Below are 24,952 nucleotides of genomic sequence, written 5' to 3' on the forward strand. Positions count from 1 at the left end.
CTTTTCTTACTTTTTATTTTTTTACTTTTTACTTTTTACTTTTTACTTCGGTTATTATTTTTACTGAAATATGTAAATAATGTTATAAATTATATGCAATTAAAAATAAAATAAATAACATGTATACACTATTACTATTACTAGCACCTATAACCTACTACTTATATTGTAACATAAAAACATTTTGGGATATGTATTAGAGATGTATAGATCTTCGAACTTTCTTGACGAATGGTTTCTATGAGATTCTAGGCAGAGGGTTTGGATTTCCGATTTAAAGGGTCCTATGGCTCAAGCCCCTAGATCTAAATTAGCCATTCGAATGGAAAGGAGTGATTGGAAGCTTATCTAATACGGCAAGTATCCTAAAATGGAAAACACTGATAAAAGTAGAAACTCTCTAGTCATAGGAACTTAGTAAAATAAGAAACTTTCTAAAAATGGAAACTTTATAAAAATAGTAACTTACTAGGAATAGAAACTTAGTAAAACAAACTATACTTAAACACATACTTAAACTTAAACATGGGCAAAACATTTAACTACTCTTAAATGTCAATAGGTTGACTTTCCTGCTCACTCGTTCAACTCTTTATTCCGAGGAATAACTCTCTCTACTTACTAAGGTGAATTAATAGCCCCTCTTTAATTGCTAGCAAACTTACTTACTTTTACTTGGGGTGAGACACATGCTGTTTTTACTTTTACACTTTAGACACAAGTACCAAACTGTTAAACTATGCTATACCCGACTATGTCCTACTAAGTCCCTACAGTGATATTTTTAATTGCTGCGGCATGCTTAATTATTGGGGGTAGGCCTATCGGGAGTAACGTCCCCGATACATTTGACCAAGTCATTGTATTACTTAATAATGAAATTAAACCGACAAGGACAGACACAACTTGTCATGGGGCAAACTTGAACGTTTAGTCTAAATATCACGCGTTGGCATAACTTTTTGATCCTGCGGGAGATCAACTTTACAAACTAAATCTTGTGGTCTAAAACAACGACAAACTTTTTGTTAAACCTATGAACTTCACTCAACCTTTTTGGTTGACACTTTAGCATGTTTTGTCTCAGGTGCTGTTTGATTCAAGCTCTTATACTTACTGCTTATGTGATGCTACTTGGACATAGGATCAAGAGATATCACATTTATTACTTCTGCATGTGAACATTTACGATATTGTTATTCCTGTCATTGTAACGATATTTCATTTTCCGCTGCGTACTCATTAAAGTTAAATTCATCATTTAGTATTGTTCTCGTTTATTATAATATGTTGGTATGTTTTGATATTAGTGACGTTCCTTCCAGACCCTATTGGGAGGACGTTACAATATGGCTCATAATCTCTCAATGTTTTGTTCCCGGTTAAGTGGTGCCGGTAGCTTGCACATTTGTATGGGTAAGGTGAGCTTTATGTAACGTCATGGTCAGCCTTTGTCCGGGACTCGTCTTCCCGAGTGTGTACATAAATATCCTTCTGGTCAGATCACTAAAGTGAGGTCGAGAAGACGTTCTTCGACCGGTACGGTTCACGCCGGTTATGTTATAGGCAGAATGTTGTTAATAGTGTGACTTGTTGATACAGATCACTTTGCGTATCATCAAAACGCTAAACCATTCGATCAAAACATAAACAAATGTATATGTATATATTTGTATTTTGTATCTATTAAAACAAAAAAGTACTAATCAAATGTCTATGATCAAAAATTAAAAGTCAAATTCCGGGTCAAAAAACAAACATAAATAGCAAATCTTGATTATATTAGTCCCCACTATCTTGTGTCAGCAGTACATAAAAATTAATCCAAACAAACACCATCATCACACCACTTGTCTCTTCTCACTTTCTCTCCCAATAGGCGCGCCATTTTCTCCGTTAAATCACCAACAAATCAAATCAATTTTCAATTATAACTAATAATTCTACCTCCACATTTTACAAATTACAAATTACAAATATTAATACAACAATGCAGCAAAACCTAACATTTCAAAATCACAAAATTAACTACCACCAATCCAGATCAAGCTATGGCGATAGTAGCCGTATCAGTAATGATAATCGAAATGATGCTAGTCCTGATTCCGTAATTTTATCGAATTTCAGCTTGTTTTCATCTTCTGCTTCAGCTAGCGTTGATCGTTGTTCTTCAGCTTCCGATGTACTCGATCGTGATTCATTCGCCTCCGATATGTCTCGAGTAATCACTAATTTATAACTATCACATTTCATTTCGTATATATTGCACGTTTGTATAATTTTGTATAATTTGTTTGAATTGATTGATGTGATGTTAAATTCATTGTAGCATTTGTCCGGACGTGGATTTCGTCCAGATCCAGATCGAATAATTAAAAAAGTTGAAAAGGAAAAAGGAAAAGGTATTTTTTAAAATCTGAGTGAATTGACTGTTGAATATTTTATTTTAGTGAAATGAAAATGAGTGTTTTATATTGTATGTGTATGTATATGTATATGTATCTGCACAGGTGTAATAGAATACAGTGATGCTGAGATTGATGGTGACAAAAATCAAACCCTAAATTCAGCTAGAAACTCATTCTCTCAAGCTTTAAAAGGTATTACTGTATTATTATTATTATTATTATTATTTAATTATTAATTATTAATTATTAATGAATATAGTGATGAAAATGTGGCACTTATTTTTATTATTAACATGGATTTAAATTTAATTTAATTAATGCTGTCATTTGTTGCTAGTTGGTGAATTGTTGGGGGTTGTCAGTCATGAGGATGCATGTAATTAAATCAAGAATCTAATACACTGCAAGGCTAATTAACAAATACAGCTAGTTAGTTACTGATGGTTTTTTTTTTTTTTTTTTTCATTTATTATACAACTGAAATTAAATTTTGTGTTATATAGATTGTCAGTATAGGAAGTCAAGATCTGAAATTCTGTTACGAAAGTCTGACCGGAAAAGACCTACGTCTTTAGATCTGAAAAATCAAGTGATAAATGTGACCAGTTCATCTCCAAGGCTTATTATGAAAAGTTCTGTTTCCAGTAAGAGAACTAACATGTTTCTGAGTCCAGTAACGCCGAATTATCGTCCTAGTTCGGAACGTGTGCCTTTGCATAATAATGTTAATAGAAGACAAATGAGTTCTGGATTAATGTCATATAACAGTGGAAGAACATTGCCTTCAAAATGGGAGGATGCTGAAAGGTGGATATGTAGTCCAGCTGAAGGAGATGGTAGTTTAAGGCGTACGGGTCAACAGGTGCAAAGGCGACCCAAGGCGAAAAGTGGGCCGCTTGGGCCACCTGGTTCTGCATACAACCCTGTTTATTCACCTGCAGTACATATGTTTGATGGAGGGCATTTTGGGAATTTACTCGCTGGATCACCATTTTCAAGCAGAGTTAATCATGATGCTTTGGGAATACAATATCATGATCATCATAGTAGCAATGGGAACTTTCCTTCACTTAATGAGCCTTGTATGGCAAGATCGATCAGTGTACATGGTTGCTCTGAATCACTGAGTCAGTCATTGTTGCGAATAACTCAAGGTGAGTCGTAACCTCTTTTAGTCCCTTTTATAGATGTTTGATTTAGATCTTTAATTTAGGTGTACAGTTATTTGGCTACTGAAGCTATTAACCCCATTCCTTTAAGGTTTTCTTTTATTGATATATGTGTGCTCGAATTACTGATCCTTTGTAATAAGTTCTTAACCTACAAATGTGCTAAACACAAAAAAAAAAAAAAAAAAAAAATTCTAGTATAAGCTTAATTTTGGGCTTTCAGTTATGGCTCATTTAATCATTAGTACATTACACAGATGGTAAAACTGGTTGTACCATTGATGCTGCTACAAATATCTCTCGTGATGTTTCAAGACGAGACATGGCGACCCAAATGAGCCCCGAGTGTAGTCCTTACACATCTCCTAGGATAACGAATTCTATCTCTCGATCAACATCTTTAATACCCGTTGAAGAGATCCGTACGTCTAAAGCAGATGTTGTGGATGTACAAGTAGATAATCAAGTCAGTTTATCAAGATGGTCTACGAATAGTAGAACGAGAATTCCAGGTAGAAGATCTGGCTCGGAAATGGTGGATAACTGGAAACGAAAAGCCCTCGAGGTTCGATCTGCAGATTGGGAAGTTTCAGAAATGACAAAAAGTCTCTCAAAGTATGTTTGTCTACTTTTTAGTTTTGGTTTTCAAACTCAAAAACCTTTAACGGGTATACCCGCGGATTGTTCAAACGGGTATCACGGGTTTGCGGTTCGCATTTTAGTATTTTACCCTCAACGGGTATATTATACCCACGACCCGTCAGCAGTGTTGTAAACGACGTCCGCTGCGACGCCCGTGGCAACGTTTTGGTGACTAGCGCGTCTCGACCCCGTCCCGTCGTCTAACAAGTAGGTCAACAGCGAAAAGTCGGCTCAAATGCAGGAAAGGTCGGGTCAACGCCGGTTAAAAGTCAAAAATTCGGTTAAAATCGGTCAAAAGTTGGTCAAATCGATCAAAATTGGCGTAGTTTATTGTTATTTTTTTGTATTATATTGAGGATCATAGCGATTATAGGTACAAACTAGTCAACGAAGATTTTTTGGCTTTAAAAAATGTGTATATATATATAAAAGTCAACGCCAGTCAAAGTCCGTCTCGACCCCCCGTCTCGACCCTGTCTCAATCCCGTCTCGACGTTTTAAGGTCGCGACCATCTCGACCCCGTTTCGCGTCTTTTACAACCTTGCCCGTCAGTGGGTACAAAATTTACCCGACTTGTACCCGTAGGTGAATGTTTTTGAATTTACCCGCCCATCACGGGCGCAGATACCCGCGGGTCACGGGTTTTATCTGCCCATTTGCCATCCCTATTCCAAAACCTGTAAAAAATGCTTTTATGTAATATTTCATTTGTTTTGTTTACTAGAATGAAACGAGAGGAATCTAAAATTACTGCTTGGGAGAACCTGCAGAAAGCAAAAGCAGAAGCATCTATACGGAAACTCGAGGTTCATACTTACCTGCACATTCCAAGTGTTATTTTAATCTTTATATTAAATATTAAATATTAAAAATTAATTACCGAAGTGATTAATGTAATTTTAGATGAAATTGGAAAAGAAGAGATCGTCATCGATGGATAAGATAATGAACAAACTGCGATCAGCTCAAAAGAAGGCTCAGGAAATGAGAGGGTCGGTTTTTTCAAATAATCAGTCTCGTAGTCAGATTCCCGCTAGATCTTCTGCGAACAATAGGTTCCTTGAGCGGTTGTTTTACCTGCCACGCGTTTTGACGAGCTATTTCAGTTCAAATAATAGGTAATTTAATGTGGATGCTTCGTATAATTCATGTCTAGATAAACTAATTCACACATTTGTCCCTTTTTGGCATTCATTTATGAAATTGTATGTTATATGGTATCAACTGCCTTTACTCACATTCATAAATGAATTTCAATGATGAATAGCAGTGGTCTCTACCAATTATCAAATATCTAAGCAGACACATAATAACTGTTTTGTATACTTATTTTGTTGCATGATCTTTAACATTGATATGTAGCATCTTCAAACCTTGTTAGATGTATTTACTCAAAATTTATTTAAGTTACCCACCCAAAGTAAGTATGTAAGGAAATATATAGACTTTAAACTAAGAATGGCAGCACACAACTTCAGTTGTAGGATTGTTTAAACAGAATTAAACAATCATATATTGCTATATCGAGTGCGGAATCCTCGATATAGTGTTTGTAGTCGAAAACATTCGATTAATTGATCGATTACCTTGTGAAAACAACTTGGAATGACTTGGAATCGATTAGGGTTTACTAATGAACGACTGGAATTGACTAAGAGGTGTTAGGGTTCGCAACCTTGACAATGAACCCGAAATCACGTAATTATAGAGTCTACAGATGTATCCGTACAGATGCGTCCTTTATCCGTAAGGATATAACTTATCCGCTAAGCAGCACTCTATCCGTACGGATGTATTTCGTATCCATACGGATGTATTTCGTATCCGTACGGATGGACTCTGACAGTATAACTTTGATTTCGTACACGACAGTATAACTTTGATTTTGTACGAAGTCTAAATGAACGAGGGCCTTATGTTTATGCACTAACATCAATTACCACAACATCATATACACGTGTACCACTTAACTTATTCATCTAAATCTTAGATGAAACTCAAAGCGATAATGTTGGTGATTTTAGTGTCATCCAACGTACATTTTAGTTAGTTGCGATTGGTTAGTTGCGATTTACTTGAATGCAGGTGTTAGCTAGCTATACTTAACAACGGGTTCGGAGAGTGTGGAGTACATGCCTGTAAGAGTTGGCTATTAACTGTCGCGCAAAATGCAGGGGTCAAGGGGGCTGCGCCCCCTTGCGGGTGTCCAAGGGGCAGCGCCCCTGGCACTATCTGTTACTATACATTTTAATGAAAGGGTGTCATTTAACAGTTTTTCCCGCCTGTTTGAAAGGTTGTGTTCTTTCAAATTACAACTGCCATTTGAGGAGTTATCATATTTCGTTTTTCCTCATTCTGCATTCATCAAGAAACAGAAAACACACACATATTTTCTCAGAAATTTGATTAGTGATTTCATTGCCAAAATCACTTATTGCGTTCTTGTCTTATCCCTGTAAAGATTTCGTGTAACCGAGACAATCGTTGGGTAAAAATACTTTATAGAGAAAGTGAACACAAGATTTAAGAACGAATCTAGGCACAGATAACCTCTTGGATTATGTTTATAGCTCATGCTACTTTTTCTGATTATACTCAATGTTGTTACTTACTCATTGTTTGTTAAAATACAATGCAAATTTAGATAATATGGAATTAGTAATGTATATAAATATCTAGATATTAAAATGTAAAAGAAATATCTAGATATTAATATATATGAAGAAAAATCTAGATGTTAAAATGAAAAAAATCTAGATATTTTTATGTGGTAAAAATATCTAGATATTTATCCATGGAAAAATCTAGTGTGTAGAAGTTTCCATGAAGTAGTATAAATATGGGTGTTGATTTCATTTGTGAGTAAGGTGTGAGTAAGTGAAGTGTGAAGTAGAGAAGAAGAGTTAGAAGTAGAAGTTGTGAAGAAATAAGAGTGTGAGTTGAGTCCATAATATTGTAATTGTTTCTTTGTATTAATAAAAGTGTTCTTTGTTAAGTTTCCCGGTTAAGCCTTAGTTCGTGTTTGAGTTCTTAGTGCACTTGTGTTATTTTTATTATATGGTCGGCTCTGCCGCCTAAGTGATACATGGTCGGTTATACCGCCTGAATGATATATGGTCGACACTGTCGCCTAAATACTATTGTGCACTAAGGATTCATAAAATTAAAGGCTAACCAACGTCAAAGTATTGGTTTAGTGAGTGAGTATAACCTAGGTCCTCTATAGTGAGTGTGTTGGGCTAGTCGAAGCTTCCAACAATTGGTATCAGAGCGGGTCGTTCGGGACCATTTCTAGTGGAGGAAATCGGTAAACGTTGGACGTTTACATCGACTTGTTTTCACCAAGGCTCTAAGGGAGATTCTGTCGGAGCACAGTTAGGAACTGTGAAAGCTCATCGGTCAGGGACCAAGCTTATTGGACGTTGGACGTCATGATGGCAGATCTTGCAAGTACGAGCAGTGGAATCAAGATTCTCAATAACCACAACTATGGTTATTGGCGGACTTGCATAGAATCCTACCTACAAGGACACGATTTATGAGAAATAGTTGCTGGTAGTGACACAACGCCTCCACCGAAAGAAAATGTCGAAGCCTTGAGAAAATGGAACATCAAGGCCGGGAAGGCTTTATTTATACTGAAGACTACAATCGAGGGGGATCTATTGGAGCACATCCGTGACGAGAGAACACCGAAGGCAGCTTGAGAAACTTTTGACAAGTTATTTTCAAAGAAGAATGAAGCACGCCTCCAGCTCTTGAAAAATGAGCTCGCAGGTATCTCACAAGGAAGTTTGTCTATTTCCCAGTATTTCACCAAGGTGAAATCTATTTGCCGTGAGATATCTCAGCTTGCTCCTGAAGAGAAAGTGAGTGATGCAAGGATGAAGAGAATTATCATCCATGGCTTAAGATCCGAGTATAATGGATTTATAGCCGCTGTGAGAGGATGTCCTACTCAACCATCATTAATAGAGTTGGAGAATCTATTGGCTAATCAAGAGGCATTAGCCAAGCAGATGAATGAAGTAACCATAAAAGACGGAGAAGATGCACTTTTCACCAATAAGAAGAAAGCAACATCTCGAAGACAAGAGGCGATGAAAGAAAGTAAGACATATGGGTGGAAGGGTCACCCAAAATCAAAAGGCAACGCTTCAGGGGGAGCTCAACAAGGAAGAAGAGATCATCGCCAACGATACGGGGAAAATGATAAGAGAAAGAATGGTGAATGCTTCAATTGTGGCAAGAAGGGTCATTTTGCTCGAGATTGTAGATTCCCCAGAAGGCGAACTTTCGAAGGAAATGTGTCCGCCGCAAGAGATGAGAAGAAAGAGATCACATTCGAAGCAACCATTAATAAGGAAACATGGGATGCAGAAGCTGGAATCTCTGTTGAAGCTGACATAGATGATCAAGCTCTTACAACAACTTTAAAGTCAAAAATAAACTACAAAGATGATTGGATCGTCGATTCTGGGTGCTCATATCATATGACCAACGATGGGACAAAGCTGCAAGAAATGGAGGATTACAAAGGAAAGAGAGTCGTGTTGACAGCCGACAATTCAAAGTTATCTATTTCTCACATTGGAAAGACAATAATTCCAAATGAAGGCAGCTCTCATAAGCTCTAACTCGAGAAGGTGTATCTTGTCCCTGGCCTAAAGAAGAATTTACTGTCATTACCACAATTGACAGCAGAAGGAAATTATGTGCTCTTTGGACCAGAAGATGTGTCCGTATTCAAGAGAGTGAAGGTGGTTGGCAATCCAATTATGCAAGGAAGAAGAATAGAGTCGGTCTATGTACTATCTGCTGAAACAGCATATGTGGATAAGACTCGAAAGAATGAGACGGCTGATCTGTGGCATGAACGTCTTGGGCATGTGGGATACAATAAGTTAAAGGACATGATGGTGAAACGCATAGTAAATGGGCTTCCTCAAATTGATATCCGAACAGATACAATATGTGCTGGATGTCAATTTGGCAAAGCTCACCAACTGCCATTCAAGGAGTCAGCGCATTAGTCCAAGACACCACTAGAGCTCATACACTCAGATGTCTTCGGCCCAGTGAAACAAACATCACTTGGAGGTATGAAATATATGGTGACATTCATTGATGACTTCTCAAGGTATGTATGGGTTTACTTCATGAAGGAAAAGTTGGAGACTTTTCAGAAGTTTAAAGAGTTCAAGAACAAGGTAGAAAGTGAGCTCAATACTAAGATTCGATGCTTACGCACAGATAATGGAGGATAATATTTATCAACCGAGTTCAATATCTATCTTGAGAAGCACAAGATCAGAAGGCAATTAACTTGCCCCAATACTCCACAGCAGAATGGAGTGGCAGAACGCAAGAATCGCCACCTTGCCGAAACTTGTCGAAATATGCTTCATGGTAAGAATGTACCAGGTAGATTTTGGACCGAATGTATGAGGACGACGTCGTACGTGATTAACAGACCCCCACAAACAAAGTTGGGGTATATTTCACCTTATGAAAAATTATGGAAGATCAAGCCAACCGTCCACCATCTCAAGGTTTTTGGATGTGTATGTTACGTCTTCGTACCAGATCATCTACGAAGCAAATTTGATAAGAAGGCAATTCGGTGCATTTTTGTCGGTTATGATGAATCAAGAAAAGGATGGAGATGTTGTGATCCAAATACTGGAAAGTGTCATACTTCAAGAAATGTGGTATTTGATGAAGCTTCTTCATGGTGGTCACCTCAAAAGATAGAGCTTCCAGAATCTCATGGATTAGAAGAAGTTCTAAAAGAGAAAGAAGAACATAAAGAGCACATATCGGATCCAATTAAAGAAGGAGATGGATCGTACTCTAAGGAAACGAGTCCATGGAAAACTGGGGTACATCAATCTACATCCGAAGAGGTTCGTCCAAGCCAAATGGATGCCGAGGAGCATGTGCAAGAATTACGGAGATCAACAAGGCCGATGCAACCTAATCCGAGGTATGCCAATGCTGCTCATGTGGATGAATCAATACCTATTGAGCCTTCCACTTATGAAGAAGCAGCACAAAGTCAAGAATGGCAGAAAGCGATGGAAGAAGAAATTAATGCACAAAAAGAAAACCAGACATGGAGTTTAGTTCCAAAGCCAAAAGATGTAAAACCAATATCTTATAAATGGGTTTACAAGGTGAAGACTCGATCAGATGGCTCCATTGAAAGGTATAAAGCTCGACTTGTTGCTAGAGGTTTTTCTCAACAATATGGGCTGGATTATGAAGAAACGTTTAGTCCAGTGGCGAAAATCACAACAATTCGAGCTCTACTAGCTTTAGCCGCTAGCAAATCTTGGAAGATGTGGCAGATGGATGTCAAGAACGCTTTCTTACTTGGAGAACTTGACAAAGAAATTTATATGGAGCAACCAAGAGGCTTTGAGAACAAGTCCCATCCTGACCATGTCTGCAAATTAAAGAAAGCACTATACGGCTTGAAGCAGGCTCCAAGAGCTTGGTACGGGAAGATTGGCGAGTTCTTAGTACAAAGTGGTTTCACAGTTGCTCCTTCAGATTCTAGTTTATTTGTGAAACAAGATCAAGGAAAACTAGCCATAGTGCTAGTATATGTGGATGACTTAATCATCACGGGAGATCACTATGAGGAGATCCAAAGAACAAGAGAGAATCTGTCTATCAAATTTCATATGAAGGAGCTTGGAGAACTCAAACATTTTCTTGGACTCGAAATAGAGCAGAAAAGAGAAGGATTATTTCTGGGACAACAGAAATATGCGCGAGATCTTTTACAAAAGTACGGAATGCTTAATTGCAAACCTATCTCAACTCCGATGGATCCGAATACAAAACTACGGGCAGATGAAGGAAAAAGTCTTCAAGATGTTACCATGTATCGAAAGATGGTCGGAAGTCTTATTTATCTCACACTAAGCCGGCCAGACATATCTTATGCAGTTGGAGTGGTTAGTCGATACATGAGCAATCCGAAGAAGCCTCACCTTGATGTTGTACGACGCATCTTAAGGTATGTTAAAGGCACTATTAACTTTGGCATTTTGTACAAGAAAACAAAAGAATGTCACGTGACTGGATATTGTGACGCTGATTACGCTGGAGACTATGATACACGACGATCAACAACTGGATACATGTTTAGTCTTGGATCGGGAGTAATATCATGGTGCAACAAGAGACAACCAACTGTATCCTTATCAAGCACCGAAGCAGAATATCGATCGGCATCATCAGCAACACAAGAAATTACATGGTTGAAACAACTAATGGAAGATCTTCATCAATCAACAGACTATCAAGTAGAGCTTTTCTGTGATAACCTATCAGCTATACGTCTAGCAGAGAATCCAGTCTTTCACGCAAGAACAAAACATATAGAAGTACACTATCACTATCTTCGCGAGAAGGTCCTTGAAGGGGAGATCAAGATGGTGCCAACAAAGACAGATGAACAAGTTGCAGATATATTCACCAAGAGTCTAAGTAAACCAAAGTTTACAAAATTCAGAGAAGCACTTGGAATGGTCTGCAAGACATCATTGGAAGAAAATTTGCATTGAGGGGGAGTGTTAAAATACAATGCAAATTTAGATAATATGGAATTAGTAATATATATATATATATATCTAGATATTAAAATGTAAAATAAATATCTAGATATTAATATATATATGAAGAAAAATCTAGATGTTAAAATGAAAAAAATCTAGATATTTTTATGTGGTAAAAATATCTAGATATTTATCCATAAAAAAATCTAGTGTGTAGAAGTTTCCATGGAGTAGCATAAATATGGGTGTTGATTTCATTTGTGAGTAAGGTGTGAGTAAGTGAAGTGTGAAGTAGAGAAGAAGTAAGAAGTGAAGAAGAGTTAGAAGTAGAAGTTGTGAAGAAATAAGAGTGTGAGTTGAGTCCATAATATTGTAATTGTTTCTTTGTATTAATAAACGTGTTCTTTGTTAAGTTTTCCGGTTAAGCCTTAGTTCGTGTTTGAGTTCTTAGTGCACTTGTGTTATTTTTATTATATGGTCGGCTCTGCCGCCTAAGTGACACATGGTCGGTTATACCGCCTGAATGATATATGGTCGACACTGTCGCCTAAATACTATTGTGCACTAAGGATTCATAAAATTAAAGGCTAACCAACGTCAAAGTGTTGGTCTAGTGAGTGAGTATAACCTAGGTCCTCTATAGTGGGTGTGTTGGGCTCGTCGAAGCTTCCAACATTGTTCATGCTGATGAAATATTAAAAGGCAGACATCAAATTATTGTTGGATTATTTTGATTTTTTTTGAACAGCGATTGGGATCACCCGAGGGGGACTAAACTACCCGTTGCGATCATCTCCCGTTTCGGCTATGCCGATGCAGCGATAATAACTCCGCCCCCATCGCTGCCCGGGAGGAAACCTTGAAACTGATCCAAGGGCACGGCCAAGTAAAACCCCCTCCCCTTTACCCCCCAAACGATATGGGAAATGTGCCATGGGTGGATGCTTCATGGCAGTGATGAAATTGTATTTTTAAAATGTAGCCAACGAGGGTCGAACTCCTGACCTCCCCTAACGGAGGCAGGCCACCAACCGCTGAACCACATCACAACTTCATTACCAAAAATCTCTTTAAACTTAAATGCACTGTGATAGTCCAGTTACAGTTGGGATTTAAACATGTTTCTTTACGAAAATTCAGTATGTTTTCTCTTTTTATCTCTATATCTAATATCTATTCTCTTTTTCACCAGTAAACGCGTTTAAATTTTCAGGTTGGGTTCGGGTTAAGGTTTGGTACGCGGGTTGACAAGATCAGGGTTAATATGGCAATCTTATTAAGTAATTATCAGCTCATGTTATCAGCATTTCATTTTTCTAGATGAAATGTTCCTTTAAAGCGTTTTTGAACATATGCAAGATAGGTGATCGCCTAGGGCCCAAAATTTTTGAAGGGTCCAAAATTATATATATATATATATATATATATATATATATATATATATATATATATATATATATATATATATATATATATATATATATATATATATAAGTAAATAAAAATAATGTGTTCAATAAATTTAAATTAAAAAAAAAATAGTAAGTTAACTTATGAGTATTAGTCTATATAATTTTAGGGCCTCTTTTTTTTTCCCCCTCTTTTCAAGCTCAGTTCTCAAGCCCACACATCTTTACTCATGTTTATGGGATTTCCGTGTACAAGGGTCCTTTTTTATTTTCGCCTTGAGCCTTCGAATTATTGAGACGGCCCTGTTTAAATATATATTCGTTGTTTTTCTAAGGAAAAAAAAAGAAGCTCATGTTGTCCTTAATATCAACCTGCCAGGCGCCAAAATAGACACCCTTATGGCCTTATTCATTCAAATCCATCATATGGAATGTGGACTTTTTATTGGGCTTAATATATGCCTTGATCCAAAGTTCAACCCTATAGTAAAGAATGTCATCGATCTCAATGTTCTTTGTATTGAGGGATTGCTTTCAAAAGGACCTCCGGCTTATAAGTAGAAAAAATTTTAAGAAATAAATAAATATATATAAAAAATAAAAAATAAAAAAATAAAAAATAAAAAATGAGACACCGTGAATATGGTAGAATCAAATTTCCATGGATTTTAAATCCTATATGAAATTCAATTTAGGCTCTAAATGACAGTAAATTGCCAATAAATCGACGCTTGATTAATTCATAAACTAGATGTAAAATTTATTCATAAACTATATGTCTAGTCGAATGGAAGGTTGCAAAAGTAGGGGTGTGCATGGTAGGGAAATAAGCGAAGACCGTACCGGATTGAACCGATCCCGAACCGAACTGAGCTTTTTCGGTTCGGTCCTTGGTCCACAGTTTTACGAATTTTCGGTGTTCGGTCCGGACCGAACCGGTCCAAACCCGAAAAAAACACTAAAACACCCGAACCGTACCTTATCGTACCGAACCGATAATATTTGGTTCGGTCCTCGATCCATGTTTTTTGCTTCAAATTGGGATTCGGGACGGAACCGAATCAAACAAGTTTGTCCGGAACCGTACCACGCACACCCCCAGTAAAAAGTAGACAACCCCGTGTTGTGTAAAACGGATTTAATATTCAAGTGACCTTTCACTAAATTCACTGATTTTAATTTTTAAGGTCTGACTTTCTCATTGTTTGGAAGACGAATAAAAGTACATATCGTCACAATTGTGTAGTACTGATTTATTTCGAATTATCTTAACTCACTACGAGTTTAAGCATGTATAGAGCATAGTAGAATGGGTTTTCGTTTGTTGGGAACAACCAGCATTTTCTCAATCTATTTCGGCGTTTCTCTAGCCGTTCTTCTCCGTTATCTTTATACAAACGCCCATATTTTTTTTCTTTTTCTTTATTCTTGTTGGTCGAAACATACATGTGTGGGTCCATTGTAACTACCGTATGATTTGTTCGTAATATACAAAACATAATTATACGAATAAATTTATATTAGCTTTCGGAGGTATAAACTTACACACCTAGAACGTAATAATATATATTATTTGAAATATTGAGAATAACGGAGAGTAAGATTTAATGATTTGAACTTGTCATGATAATTGATTATTAGACGAATTAATTACTTGTATTTATGTTCATTAAAATACAACTCAAGCCTCATGTAATTTAGTTTTAAGTTAGTGGGAGATGTTGCGCGGGTGGAGGTAATGTTAGTGCATTGCTAATTGAAAGTGGTTAGTCGAAAGTGTTATTGTACTCTTTCAAATCGCAGTCGGGAAAGGAAATACACCGTTCTAAAGTTGATGGCAAAGATTAAATTCCAAAGGGAAGGCAGTTAATAATCAACATGTGGATGGAAAGTTATTAAATTCGATCTCAAAAAGCAAAAAGGTAACGCACACGAGAGGCAAAGTTGGAGGTGTTTGAAGATGACCTTTTGGTATTTTAGTTTTCGCCGTGTTGTTTGATTTCTATTTCACTATTTTGTTTTGATAGTTTGCTCCTTGCTTCGGTCGTGGTTTGGTTAGTTGTTGTGTTTCTTTTGTAATTTGGTTGACGAAGCTCAATCATGAATAGTGTCTAGCTTACATGCATGTTTACTACTTAAAAACAAGCATCACCTAAATATATGCATACATATTCACTATTACGAATGTACTTTCCAACACATGTTGCCCAACCCTAGGTCCGCAAGAGTAACTATCCGTGACCGTGAATCAGTAATGTGCGTTAAGAATAAAGCGTGACGTAAAGGTAGCAAAAACATAAACACACAAAGAGATCATATGCATATAGGCAATACCTATAACAACAACTTCATAACATAGACGGGTCGTGCATCGAATTCTGAAGCGGAAAAGAATGTGCCTAATCATTGTTGAAAAAAAATTCATCATCATAATAATTATACACCAATTATGATAAGATGATACAATACTTAAAATAAACTTTAGAACCCAAAATCAAAACCTTACATACAAAAAGACGACATATAATGAGGTGTAAAGGTAAGCCTCAAACCACACAAAATACTCACCAATTCAAATCTTCTTTGAACAAATCGGCAACAAACGTGACCAATCTGAAATTGATGCGCCTTTTGTTAAACTCTATTCGCTCCCAAATATAAATACCAAATGATAGCAAACAAAAGAGACTCTAGACATACAGAAACTATTATATAACATAGTATCAGAAACAATAAAACAACTACCAGGCACCATTTATACAAAAAAAAAACTTGTTGAACTAACGACTCAATTACATCATCAATAGAGTAACGATAACTGATGCATAAAAAAGTGTAGAATTTAGTAACTCAATTCTAAACATCTAAAACATCGTAAAGTAATCCAATAATAAAATACACTATAAACACTTACAGATTAACGGAAACAAGAAATCCAATTGAATTATGTCGATGAAGTGAGCATGGAAGAAACAAATGAAGCAGATGAATGCCAAAGAAATTCGATTTCGTTAGAAGGTAGGGTTTTTTGTAAAGAAAAAAAACCAACCTGGATTCGAACTTGAGTGCCCTGATACACATACATAATGGAATGCCAACCATGCTGAATACTATTAATTATATTTCGCAAAACATTATAATAAACAATCCATAGAAAGAGTAAACGACAACTTTGATAACTCAAAACGACACTACTACACATTTGACATTCTAAACCCCTAATGCAAACCTGTTTTTAAAAAAAGTTGGAAAAACCGGTTTCAAAGGATGAAAGAGACAGGTTTTCAATTTGGGTGGAAATCCGGAACCGGTTTTTAAAAAAAACCGGTCTTCAAAGTATACTTTCGAAACCCCTTTTTTAAGAAAACCGGTTCCGACCCTTCGAAACCTCTTTTTTACCAAAACCGGTTCCAATTTCCCCTAAAAAAATCTCCCTTTGAAACCCCTTTGCATTAAAAACCGGTTCCAATTGTAGATACTTACGCATTTTCATTTTTCGTGCATATTCCGAAGCTGCATATATGTATATCAAACTTTTGAAAATTTTCAAACGCTTTCAAAATTCAAACATTTTCAAACACAAAACCTCATCGTCACCGCCACCATCTTTATTCACTACCGGCCATATTCGATCTATTCTTTCAATTCGAATTCATCAATTCATGTGAAGTAAACAGGTTATTCAGATTCATCACCAGTTCGTTCAGATTCATCAATCCATAGTTTTATTTTGCTTATTTATAAACAGGTTAATTCGATTGGATTTGTAAATAGGTTCGATTAGTGTTATTGGGACGCTTCATCTGCTAGTGCATTATAGCCCTTTCACGAAGTTCTTGAGTAGTGATATTTTCATTAGAATTAAAATATTAGATGTAATGGGTATCTTGTTGTAGTTATTTACTTGTTACTACTTTGTATAGATTAATTAAACTCAACTTAGTGTATTAATTTGCTTGAGAATAATTTTGTACCTCAAGGAATTGTTGGTAATATAAGTTTGTGATTTTAATTGCAGTTTGGTATGATTTTATTTTTATCGCTAGTATCTGGTTTGGTTTAAGAAGATACAACATCGATCTAGTTCTTGTTAAACAGCTGTAGGAAAACAAATAATTATTTTTTTTAAAAAAAAAATAGCATCCAAACCGGTTTTTAGCTAAAAAGAGGTCTCTATACACAACATACGAAACCTGTTTTTTGTATGAAACCGGTCTCGAAGGTGTAGATTGGAAACCGGTTACAAAACCGGTCTAGGCTTTATAAACCCCTACGATTACAAACCGGTTTTAAAACCGGTTTGCAATCCCCTAAAAACAGGTTTGGAATCTCCTTTTCTGTAGTAGTGCGACCAAAACTTGTGCACTTATTAGTATGTAGGCATAATTTACACGTAGCACTTATTAGTATATAGGCATAATTTACACGTACGATACTCTTTTTGTATAATAATTAATCAATTAATTAGTTAATTTTTTTGAAACTGCGAACTATTAATTAGTTACTTATGATATATGATTAAAATATGTGTGATATAGTTACATGATATAATATATAATATTATAATTATATGATTAAATTAATATATGTGTGATTTGATTACATGATATATTTAGATAAAATTATGTCATTTGTCCTTAATGTTAGCTTAAAATTATCTAAAGTATTTTTTTGACGTAAAAGATCCTAAATACCACGTAACAATTTCAATCATTAGGAACATTCACATAAAAAAAAAAAAAAAAAAAAAAAAAACTTTAAGTTCATCCAAAATTTTTTAGACAAACATTAAGATCAAATGGCTTAATTTATCATATATTTACACGATATATATAGTGACTTGTTTGTACAATTCTTGGCTACCCTTGTTAAGGGAACAAGGATGTTGAGATCTGATCATTCAATGGATGGTGTTACAAGGTATGATGATGAATGTATGCTTGTTGGCGATTCCCCGAAGGTAGTACGAAGGTATCGTACTTTACGCCACCAAGATACGAAGGTAACTCATTGAGAGTGTTATGTGTTATTAATTGTGACTTAGTGTGAATGCCAACTCCAGAGATCATGCTCTCCTTTTACAGGGTTAGGCAATAGCTTCTTCACCGGTTTTCTAGGCGGGATCAGTCTCCAAGGCAATCTCTGATAAGACAAAGGGGACTTTCCCTTCGGCCGACTGCAATCCCTGTTAGTTGAAGAAAGCTATCCTGCAATATTCCTCTTTTGTCATTTGGATGCTAGTGGAAGCGACTTTGGTCAACCCGCTTACTTCTCTCCTCCAGTCTAGGCAATCTTGTGACTTTAGGATGAGTCTTTGTCCATTGGTAACCGTGATCGCTTCGTCACTATGTTCCTTCGTTACCATAGCTTCGTATAACGGATATGGTTTCTTAACAATCTTGAATATTAGGATTACACTTTGGGAGCATCCTTCTTTTATCATTTGGGCGCCATTATTTGAGTTTGAGGATATCCCACTCATGGTTTGTATTTGACATATTGATACAACCCAAACCGTATTCCATACGATTAATTTTTTTTTATATTAAGTAATACACATTTACACGCCAATTAAATATGTAAACCATTCCACACGTTTCGTTAAAACATACAACAAGTTTAGTGTTTACAAAAGGCACAAAGGCCATTAACGAATGTGACACAAGTTTGACCAATACAAAAATGATAGTTTTAAACCAAACAACACATCGAGCATGGTTTGGGATTAAACTACCCAAAACGCTAGGCCAACTTCCAAAAGCTCCAACATAACATCATCAAGGGACACCTAGTGCCCAACAACCCCCTTGCCCTTGTCCACACCTGCATCTAAAAAGATAAACAACGAGAGGGGTAAGCTAATGCATAGTGAGTGCAACAATTATACGTTTACATATACAACCTACTTACTTGCAATCACTTACGCATTTACCGCATACATGCTAGCATTATAAATAATCATACCATCATAAGTATATCACTAAACCTTCCACCATACGAGCTAGCATAACAATAGCATATAGTTTAAACAATATAATATGCTACAATCCACACACACACACAACCATGGTTAACCAAACGAACGAGAAAACGGTGTTTAAAGACCGTCGGAGTTCATAACAACCATTAGTGCACTTAACACTTCGTACACTAACCCCACGGGTGGCATCTTAACACGTCGATACTTCACCCCGGGTGGTGCCTTAACACTTCAACACTTCACCCCGAGTGGTGTCTTAGCACATCGACACTTCACTCGTTACATCTCTCGGAGTGGCATCTTAACACATCGATACTTCACTCCCGAGTGGTGTCTTAACACATTGACACTTCACTCGCCACGTGAGGAGTGGTGTCTTAACACGTCGACACTTCACAACTCAACTACACAAATAAATACATCATATATGCACGCATATAATTATTCCACTCACCTTAACACTTCGGTGATGATTATGCACTTCCGCAACTTCGAGGCAACGTACCTAATACATAAGTACACATTTAATTATACAACCAGTGGAACTTACCACACTACATATCACTTGAGCATTTAGTGACCCATTTGCATTAAATAGCCCACCTACCTCAAGACCGCCCATAAATGGCCAAGACTCATATTAAATCACTAAAGCTAGTGATTTAAGTCTACTAACATTAATTAATCGCAACTTAGGGTAATTCATACCCATTTCACCCAAACTAGGTCAACATTACTCTATTTGACCCATTTTGACACTTACACTTTCAAACTTGTCAAACATGACCTATTTACCATTTCATCATCATTTTCACAAGTTTTTAATGCTTAAAAACACCATCAACACTTACAATCCCATTTCCATTAGACCAAACCCTAGATTATGGTTATTAGGGTTCCATTACAACAACATAATCCAAATTCACCCATTTTACCCCCAAAAGGGTCATACAAGTCTCTAGTAACCAAAACCCTAACCATTAACCAATTAAAACTCAAAACTTAGAGTTAGAACTTACCGAGACTATCAACGGGTAGCTAGAGACAAAAAGAACAACTTTAATTCTTGCTCCAAAGATCAACCCTCAATCCTTCACTCTCAAATCTCACTTTTAATTCAATTGGGTTTTAAGTTTTGGGAGAGAAAATAGAAAGAAAAGGGAAAAGAAATTGCATTAAATGAACAAGTGGCTGAGATTTAATGCTCCCATCATACTTACACGTCAAATTACCAATTTGCCCCTTAAATTCCCTTAAAATGAGCTGAGTCCGACACCAGTTCAGCAGAACTGTCGCAGCGCGGCCCTAATCGTCGCGGCGCGGCGTATAAAAGGAAAATAGACCCTTCTTAACTCAACTTCTGATCTAGATTCCCTTTGTTTGTCGCGTTGCGGCCCAGATCGTCGCGGCGTGGCATTTGCCTATGCCTGAACAGTTCGACAACCTAAGCCAAATTTCGATTTTATTTAATTCGTACACTTAAATCCCGCTTCCTATATTCGCCTATCCCTCAACAATAGTCTCACAAGACTTAACGCTATCAAAACCCACATATAGACTTGCTTATGCACACATTATCAAGTATACACATACATGTATATATATCTATACATATATTCATACATTTACGCGTAAGCTAACGAGTTATAAACGTACAAATGATTAAGTATTTACCTTTCGATACGTACGGGAAAAAGGGGATGTTACAACTCTCCCCCACTCGAATCGGAGCGCGTCCTCGCGATCCAAGCCGCATGACAAGCCGGGAGATAAACCAAAACAAACTCTTCGGATTCCCACGTAAACTCGAAACCCTTTCGATGTCGCCATTGCACCTTGAAAGTTCTAATTTCCTTGTTTCGCAACATCTGAACCTTCTCATCAAGGATTGCGACCGGTTCTTCCGCATATTCTAACTTGTTATTCAAAGTAATCTCATCTAAAGGCACCCAAGTCGAGTCATCCGCAAGACACTTACGACGATGGGAAACATGAAACGTGTTATGGATTTCTGCAAGTTCTTCGGGTAACTCTAGTCGATAAGCAACCTCACCAATACGTGCCAAAACCTTGAAAGGACCAATAAACCGAGGAGCTAACTTTCCTCGCTTTCGAAACCGAATAACGCCCTTCCATGGAGAAACCTTAAGCATCACTATGTCACCTTCTTGAAACTCAATCATTCTCCTACCTTTATCGGCATAAGACTTTTGTCTATCTTGTGCCGATTTAAGTCGAGCCCGAATCATTTCAATCTTACTATTCGTCTCCAAGACCAAATCGGAACTCCCGATCTCTCTTTGACCCACTTCTCCCCAACAAATGGGAGTTCGACACCTACGCCCATAAAGCATCTCATACGGTGGCATTCCAATACTAGTGTGGTAACTATTATTGTACGAGAATTCCACCAATGGCAAGTGCTCATCCCAACTTCCACCAAAATCAATAATACACGCCCTTAACATATCCTCCAACGTTTGGTTCGTACGCTCGGTTTGACCGTCCGTTTGAGGATGATACGCCGTGCTTATTTTCAATTGAGTACCCATATCTTCATGAAACTTGTTCCAAAACCTGGACGTAAAACGAGTATCTCGATCCAAAACAATAGATATAGGAACCCCATGTCTCGATATCACCTCCTTGATAAACAACTTGGATAAAGTCTCTGACGATATCGTTTCCCGAATGGGAAGAAACAAAGCACTTTTCGTCAATCGATCAACAATCACCCAAATCGTATCGTATTGGGTTCGCGCCGTCCTCGGTAACTTGGTAATGAAGTCCATGGTAATGTGCTCCCATTTCCATTTCGAGACTTCCAAGGGTTGTAACTTACCGTACGGCTTTTGGTGTTCGGTTTTAACTTGCAAACACGTGACGCATCGTTCAACATACTTAACCACATTACGTTTCATACCGGGCCACCAATAATCTTTCTTCAAGTCATAGTACATCTTTGTTGCACCCGGATGAATGGAATACTTTGACTTATGTGCTTCATCTAGTAGCACTTGTCAGTTACCACCCATCTTAGGTACCCACACTCTTCCTTGAAATGACAACAAACCACGCGAGCCCATAGTAATGAACTCCGTTTGCCCCCACAATCCGTTCTTCATGCTTGTTGTGAACATATGCTTCTATTTGAATCTCACCAAGATTTACAAGAAAATCGTTAGTGATAATCATGCGTAACGATCCTACTCGTATCGCCGGATGTTGACTCTTTCGACTCAACGCATCCGCGACCACGTTCGCCTTTCCCGGATGGTAAAGTATCTCACAATCATAATCCTTTACCACATCCATCCACCTACGTTGACGATAATTTAAATCTCATTGAGTAAAGAGATGTTTCAAACTCTTATGGTCCGAATAAATCGTACACTTGACACCATACAAGTAGTGGCGCCAAATTTTCAACGCATGAACCACCGCCGCCAATTCAAGATCGTGAGTCGGGTATCTCTTTTCGTGTTCCTTTAATTGTCGAGAGGCGTAAGCGATGACTTTACCTCTTTGCATCAAAACACACCCGAGCCCATTTAAAGAAGCATCACAATAAACCGTCATGTCTTCTACCGCTTCCGGCAACACTAACACCGGAGCTTGACACAATGTCTCTTTTAACAATTGAAAAGCGATTTCTTGCTCGTTCTCCCAATTGAATCTTACGTTCTTCCTCGTCAATTTAGTCAAAGGAGAAGCAATCTTAGAAAAGTCTTGGATGAACCGACGATAATAACCGGCCAATCCGAGAAAGCTTCGGATTTCCGTAGGCGTAGTCGGTTGTCCCCAACTCTTCACCGTTTCTATCTTCCCCGGGTCTCCTTGAATTCCTTCTTGATTCACAATATGGCCAAGGAATTGAACTTCCCTTAGCCAAAATTCACATTTGGAGAATTTTGCATACAACTTCTCCTTCCGCAATGACTTCAACACTTCACGCAAATGGTGCTCATGTTCCTTAATACTCTTAGAATAAACAAGTATATCGTCGATGAACACAATTACCGACTTGTACAACATAGGTTGGCACACTCGGTTCATAAGATCCATGAATGCCGCCGGTGCATTCGTAAGACCAAAAGGCATAACTACAAACTCATAATGCCCATAACGCGTTCGAAAAGCCGTTTTCTCTATGTCTTCCTCACGGACCCGCACTTGATGATAGCCGGACCGTAAGTCAATCTTAGAAAAATACGTTGCACCTTGGAGTTGGTCAAACAAATCGTCAATCCGAGGCAATGGATAACGATTCTTGATCGTCACTTTATTCAACTCCCTATAATCGATGCACATCCGCATACTTCCATCTTTCTTTTTCACAAACAAAACTGGAGCACCCCATGGCGAGGAGCTCGGTCGAATGAAACCCTTCTCAAGCAACTCTTGGGTTTGATTTAACAACTCTTGCATTTCCGTTGGCACTAAACGATAAGAAGTTTTAGCAATGGGAGTAGCTCCGAGAACCAACTCAATGCAAAATTCTACTTGTCTTTCCGCCGGAACACCCGGTAACTCATCCGGAAAAACGTCTTCAAACTCATTAACCACCGGAATTTTACGAATGGGTGGTGGCTCATCACGAGTATCAACTACATGAGCGAGATAACATACACCACCACTCTTGAGAAAACGTTGTGCCCGTGCATAAGTGCATAATGGTACGAGTCTTCTTCGTTTATCACCATGAATAATCAACTTTCCCCCACTTGGGGTCCTCACATGAATGAACTTATCATGACATGCAATATCGGCTCTATTACGATCGAGCCAATCCATGCCAACAACAATATCAAACTCACCCAAAGTCATCGGAATGAGATCGATTTGAAACGTTTCGGTACCAAACACAACATTACAATCTTTACACACATCAACCCCTAGCACCGTCTTACCATCCGCTATTTCAACTTCTACCGGATGACTTAACTTAGCTAGCGGTTTGTTAAGCTTAGACACAAATTGAGGTGATACAAAAGACAAATTAGCACCGCTATCAAATAATATCTTCGCCGGATTTGAGTTAACCATGAAAGTACCTGAGACAACTTCATTGGAATGCCTGGCCTCATCATTGGTCATCAAATAATTCCGCCCCTTAGCCGTGCCCGCCTCCTTCTCTAACCTCTTAACATGATCACCCCGCAAGTCGGGACACTCCGGCCTCTTATGCCCTTCTTTACCTCAGTTAAAACAAGTGAGCTTGGTTGTGGTTGATTGTTTCGGGCACTCACGAGCCATGTGTCCCCTTTGCCCACAATTGTAGCAAGCATAAGTAAAATCACCGGAAGCACCCTTCTTAACACTACCAACACTCTCGGAGCCCTTCTTGTGCTTCTTGTTAGAAAAGTTCGAATGACTTGTAGCTTCAAACTTCTTTTTGCCGAAGGTAAAGCCACTCTTTATCAAGATGAGCGACTCGAAACCTTTGGCCATATCAAACAACTCATCAAAACTCTTCACCACATTCACGCTTATCTTCTCTTGATAATTATCATTCAAGATTCGGTAAAAGTCTTCCTTCAACATTTTATCATTCCCGACATACTCCGGGCAAAATTGAGTTTTTGACAAGTAAACGGATTTAAGAGTATTCAAATCCATCGACCCTTGCCTCAAGGAACGCAACTCGTCCTTAAGCTTAGTAAGATCGGCTGAAGTTTGGTACTCTTGGAAGAACTCCATTTTGAACTCATCCCAAGTAAAATCCATGCATTGTTCCTCGCCATAAACTTAGATTTTTTGCATCCCACCATAGCT

The 24,952-nt window shown here is 37.6% G+C and overlaps 2 protein-coding genes across 2 annotated transcripts; both read left to right on the plus strand.

Moving 5' to 3' along the window:
• The first annotated feature begins 1,990 nt into the window (after nt 1-1,990).
• On the plus strand, nt 1,991-3,573 carry LOC139868242 (uncharacterized). Its single transcript, XM_071856570.1, has 4 exons — nt 1,991-2,221; nt 2,330-2,402; nt 2,511-2,600; nt 2,912-3,573. The coding sequence occupies exons 1-4, from the start codon at nt 1,991-1,993 to the stop codon at nt 3,571-3,573; spliced, it is 1,056 nt and encodes a 351-aa protein (XP_071712671.1).
• A 267-nt stretch (nt 3,574-3,840) lies between these two features.
• LOC139868243 (uncharacterized) lies at nt 3,841-5,342 on the plus strand. The gene is made up of 3 exons (XM_071856571.1): nt 3,841-4,192; nt 4,945-5,026; nt 5,124-5,342. The coding sequence occupies exons 1-3, from the start codon at nt 3,900-3,902 to the stop codon at nt 5,340-5,342; spliced, it is 594 nt and encodes a 197-aa protein (XP_071712672.1). The 5' UTR covers nt 3,841-3,899.
• The last annotated feature ends 19,610 nt before the right edge of the window (nt 5,343-24,952 follow it).

Source organism: Rutidosis leptorrhynchoides, chromosome 9 (assembly GCF_046630445.1).
Source record: "Rutidosis leptorrhynchoides isolate AG116_Rl617_1_P2 chromosome 9, CSIRO_AGI_Rlap_v1, whole genome shotgun sequence".
NCBI lineage: Eukaryota > Viridiplantae > Streptophyta > Magnoliopsida > Asterales > Asteraceae > Rutidosis > Rutidosis leptorrhynchoides.

Excerpts from the sequence above, each read along its gene's own strand:
- LOC139868242 (XM_071856570.1), top strand. The coding sequence starts at position 1,991 with ATGCAGCAAAACCTAACATTTCAAAATCACAAAATTAACTACCACCAA. Across the intron at positions 2,403-2,510 it reads TGAAAAGGAAAAAGGAAAAG|GTGTAATAGAATACAGTGAT; the intron begins GTATTTTTTAAA and ends GTATCTGCACAG. Across the intron at positions 2,601-2,911 it reads ATTCTCTCAAGCTTTAAAAG|ATTGTCAGTATAGGAAGTCA; the intron begins GTATTACTGTAT and ends TGTGTTATATAG.
- LOC139868243 (XM_071856571.1), top strand. The coding sequence starts at position 3,900 with ATGGCGACCCAAATGAGCCCCGAGTGTAGTCCTTACACATCTCCTAGG. Across the intron at positions 4,193-4,944 it reads ATGACAAAAAGTCTCTCAAA|AATGAAACGAGAGGAATCTA; the intron begins GTATGTTTGTCT and ends TTTGTTTACTAG. Across the intron at positions 5,027-5,123 it reads CATCTATACGGAAACTCGAG|ATGAAATTGGAAAAGAAGAG; the intron begins GTTCATACTTAC and ends ATGTAATTTTAG.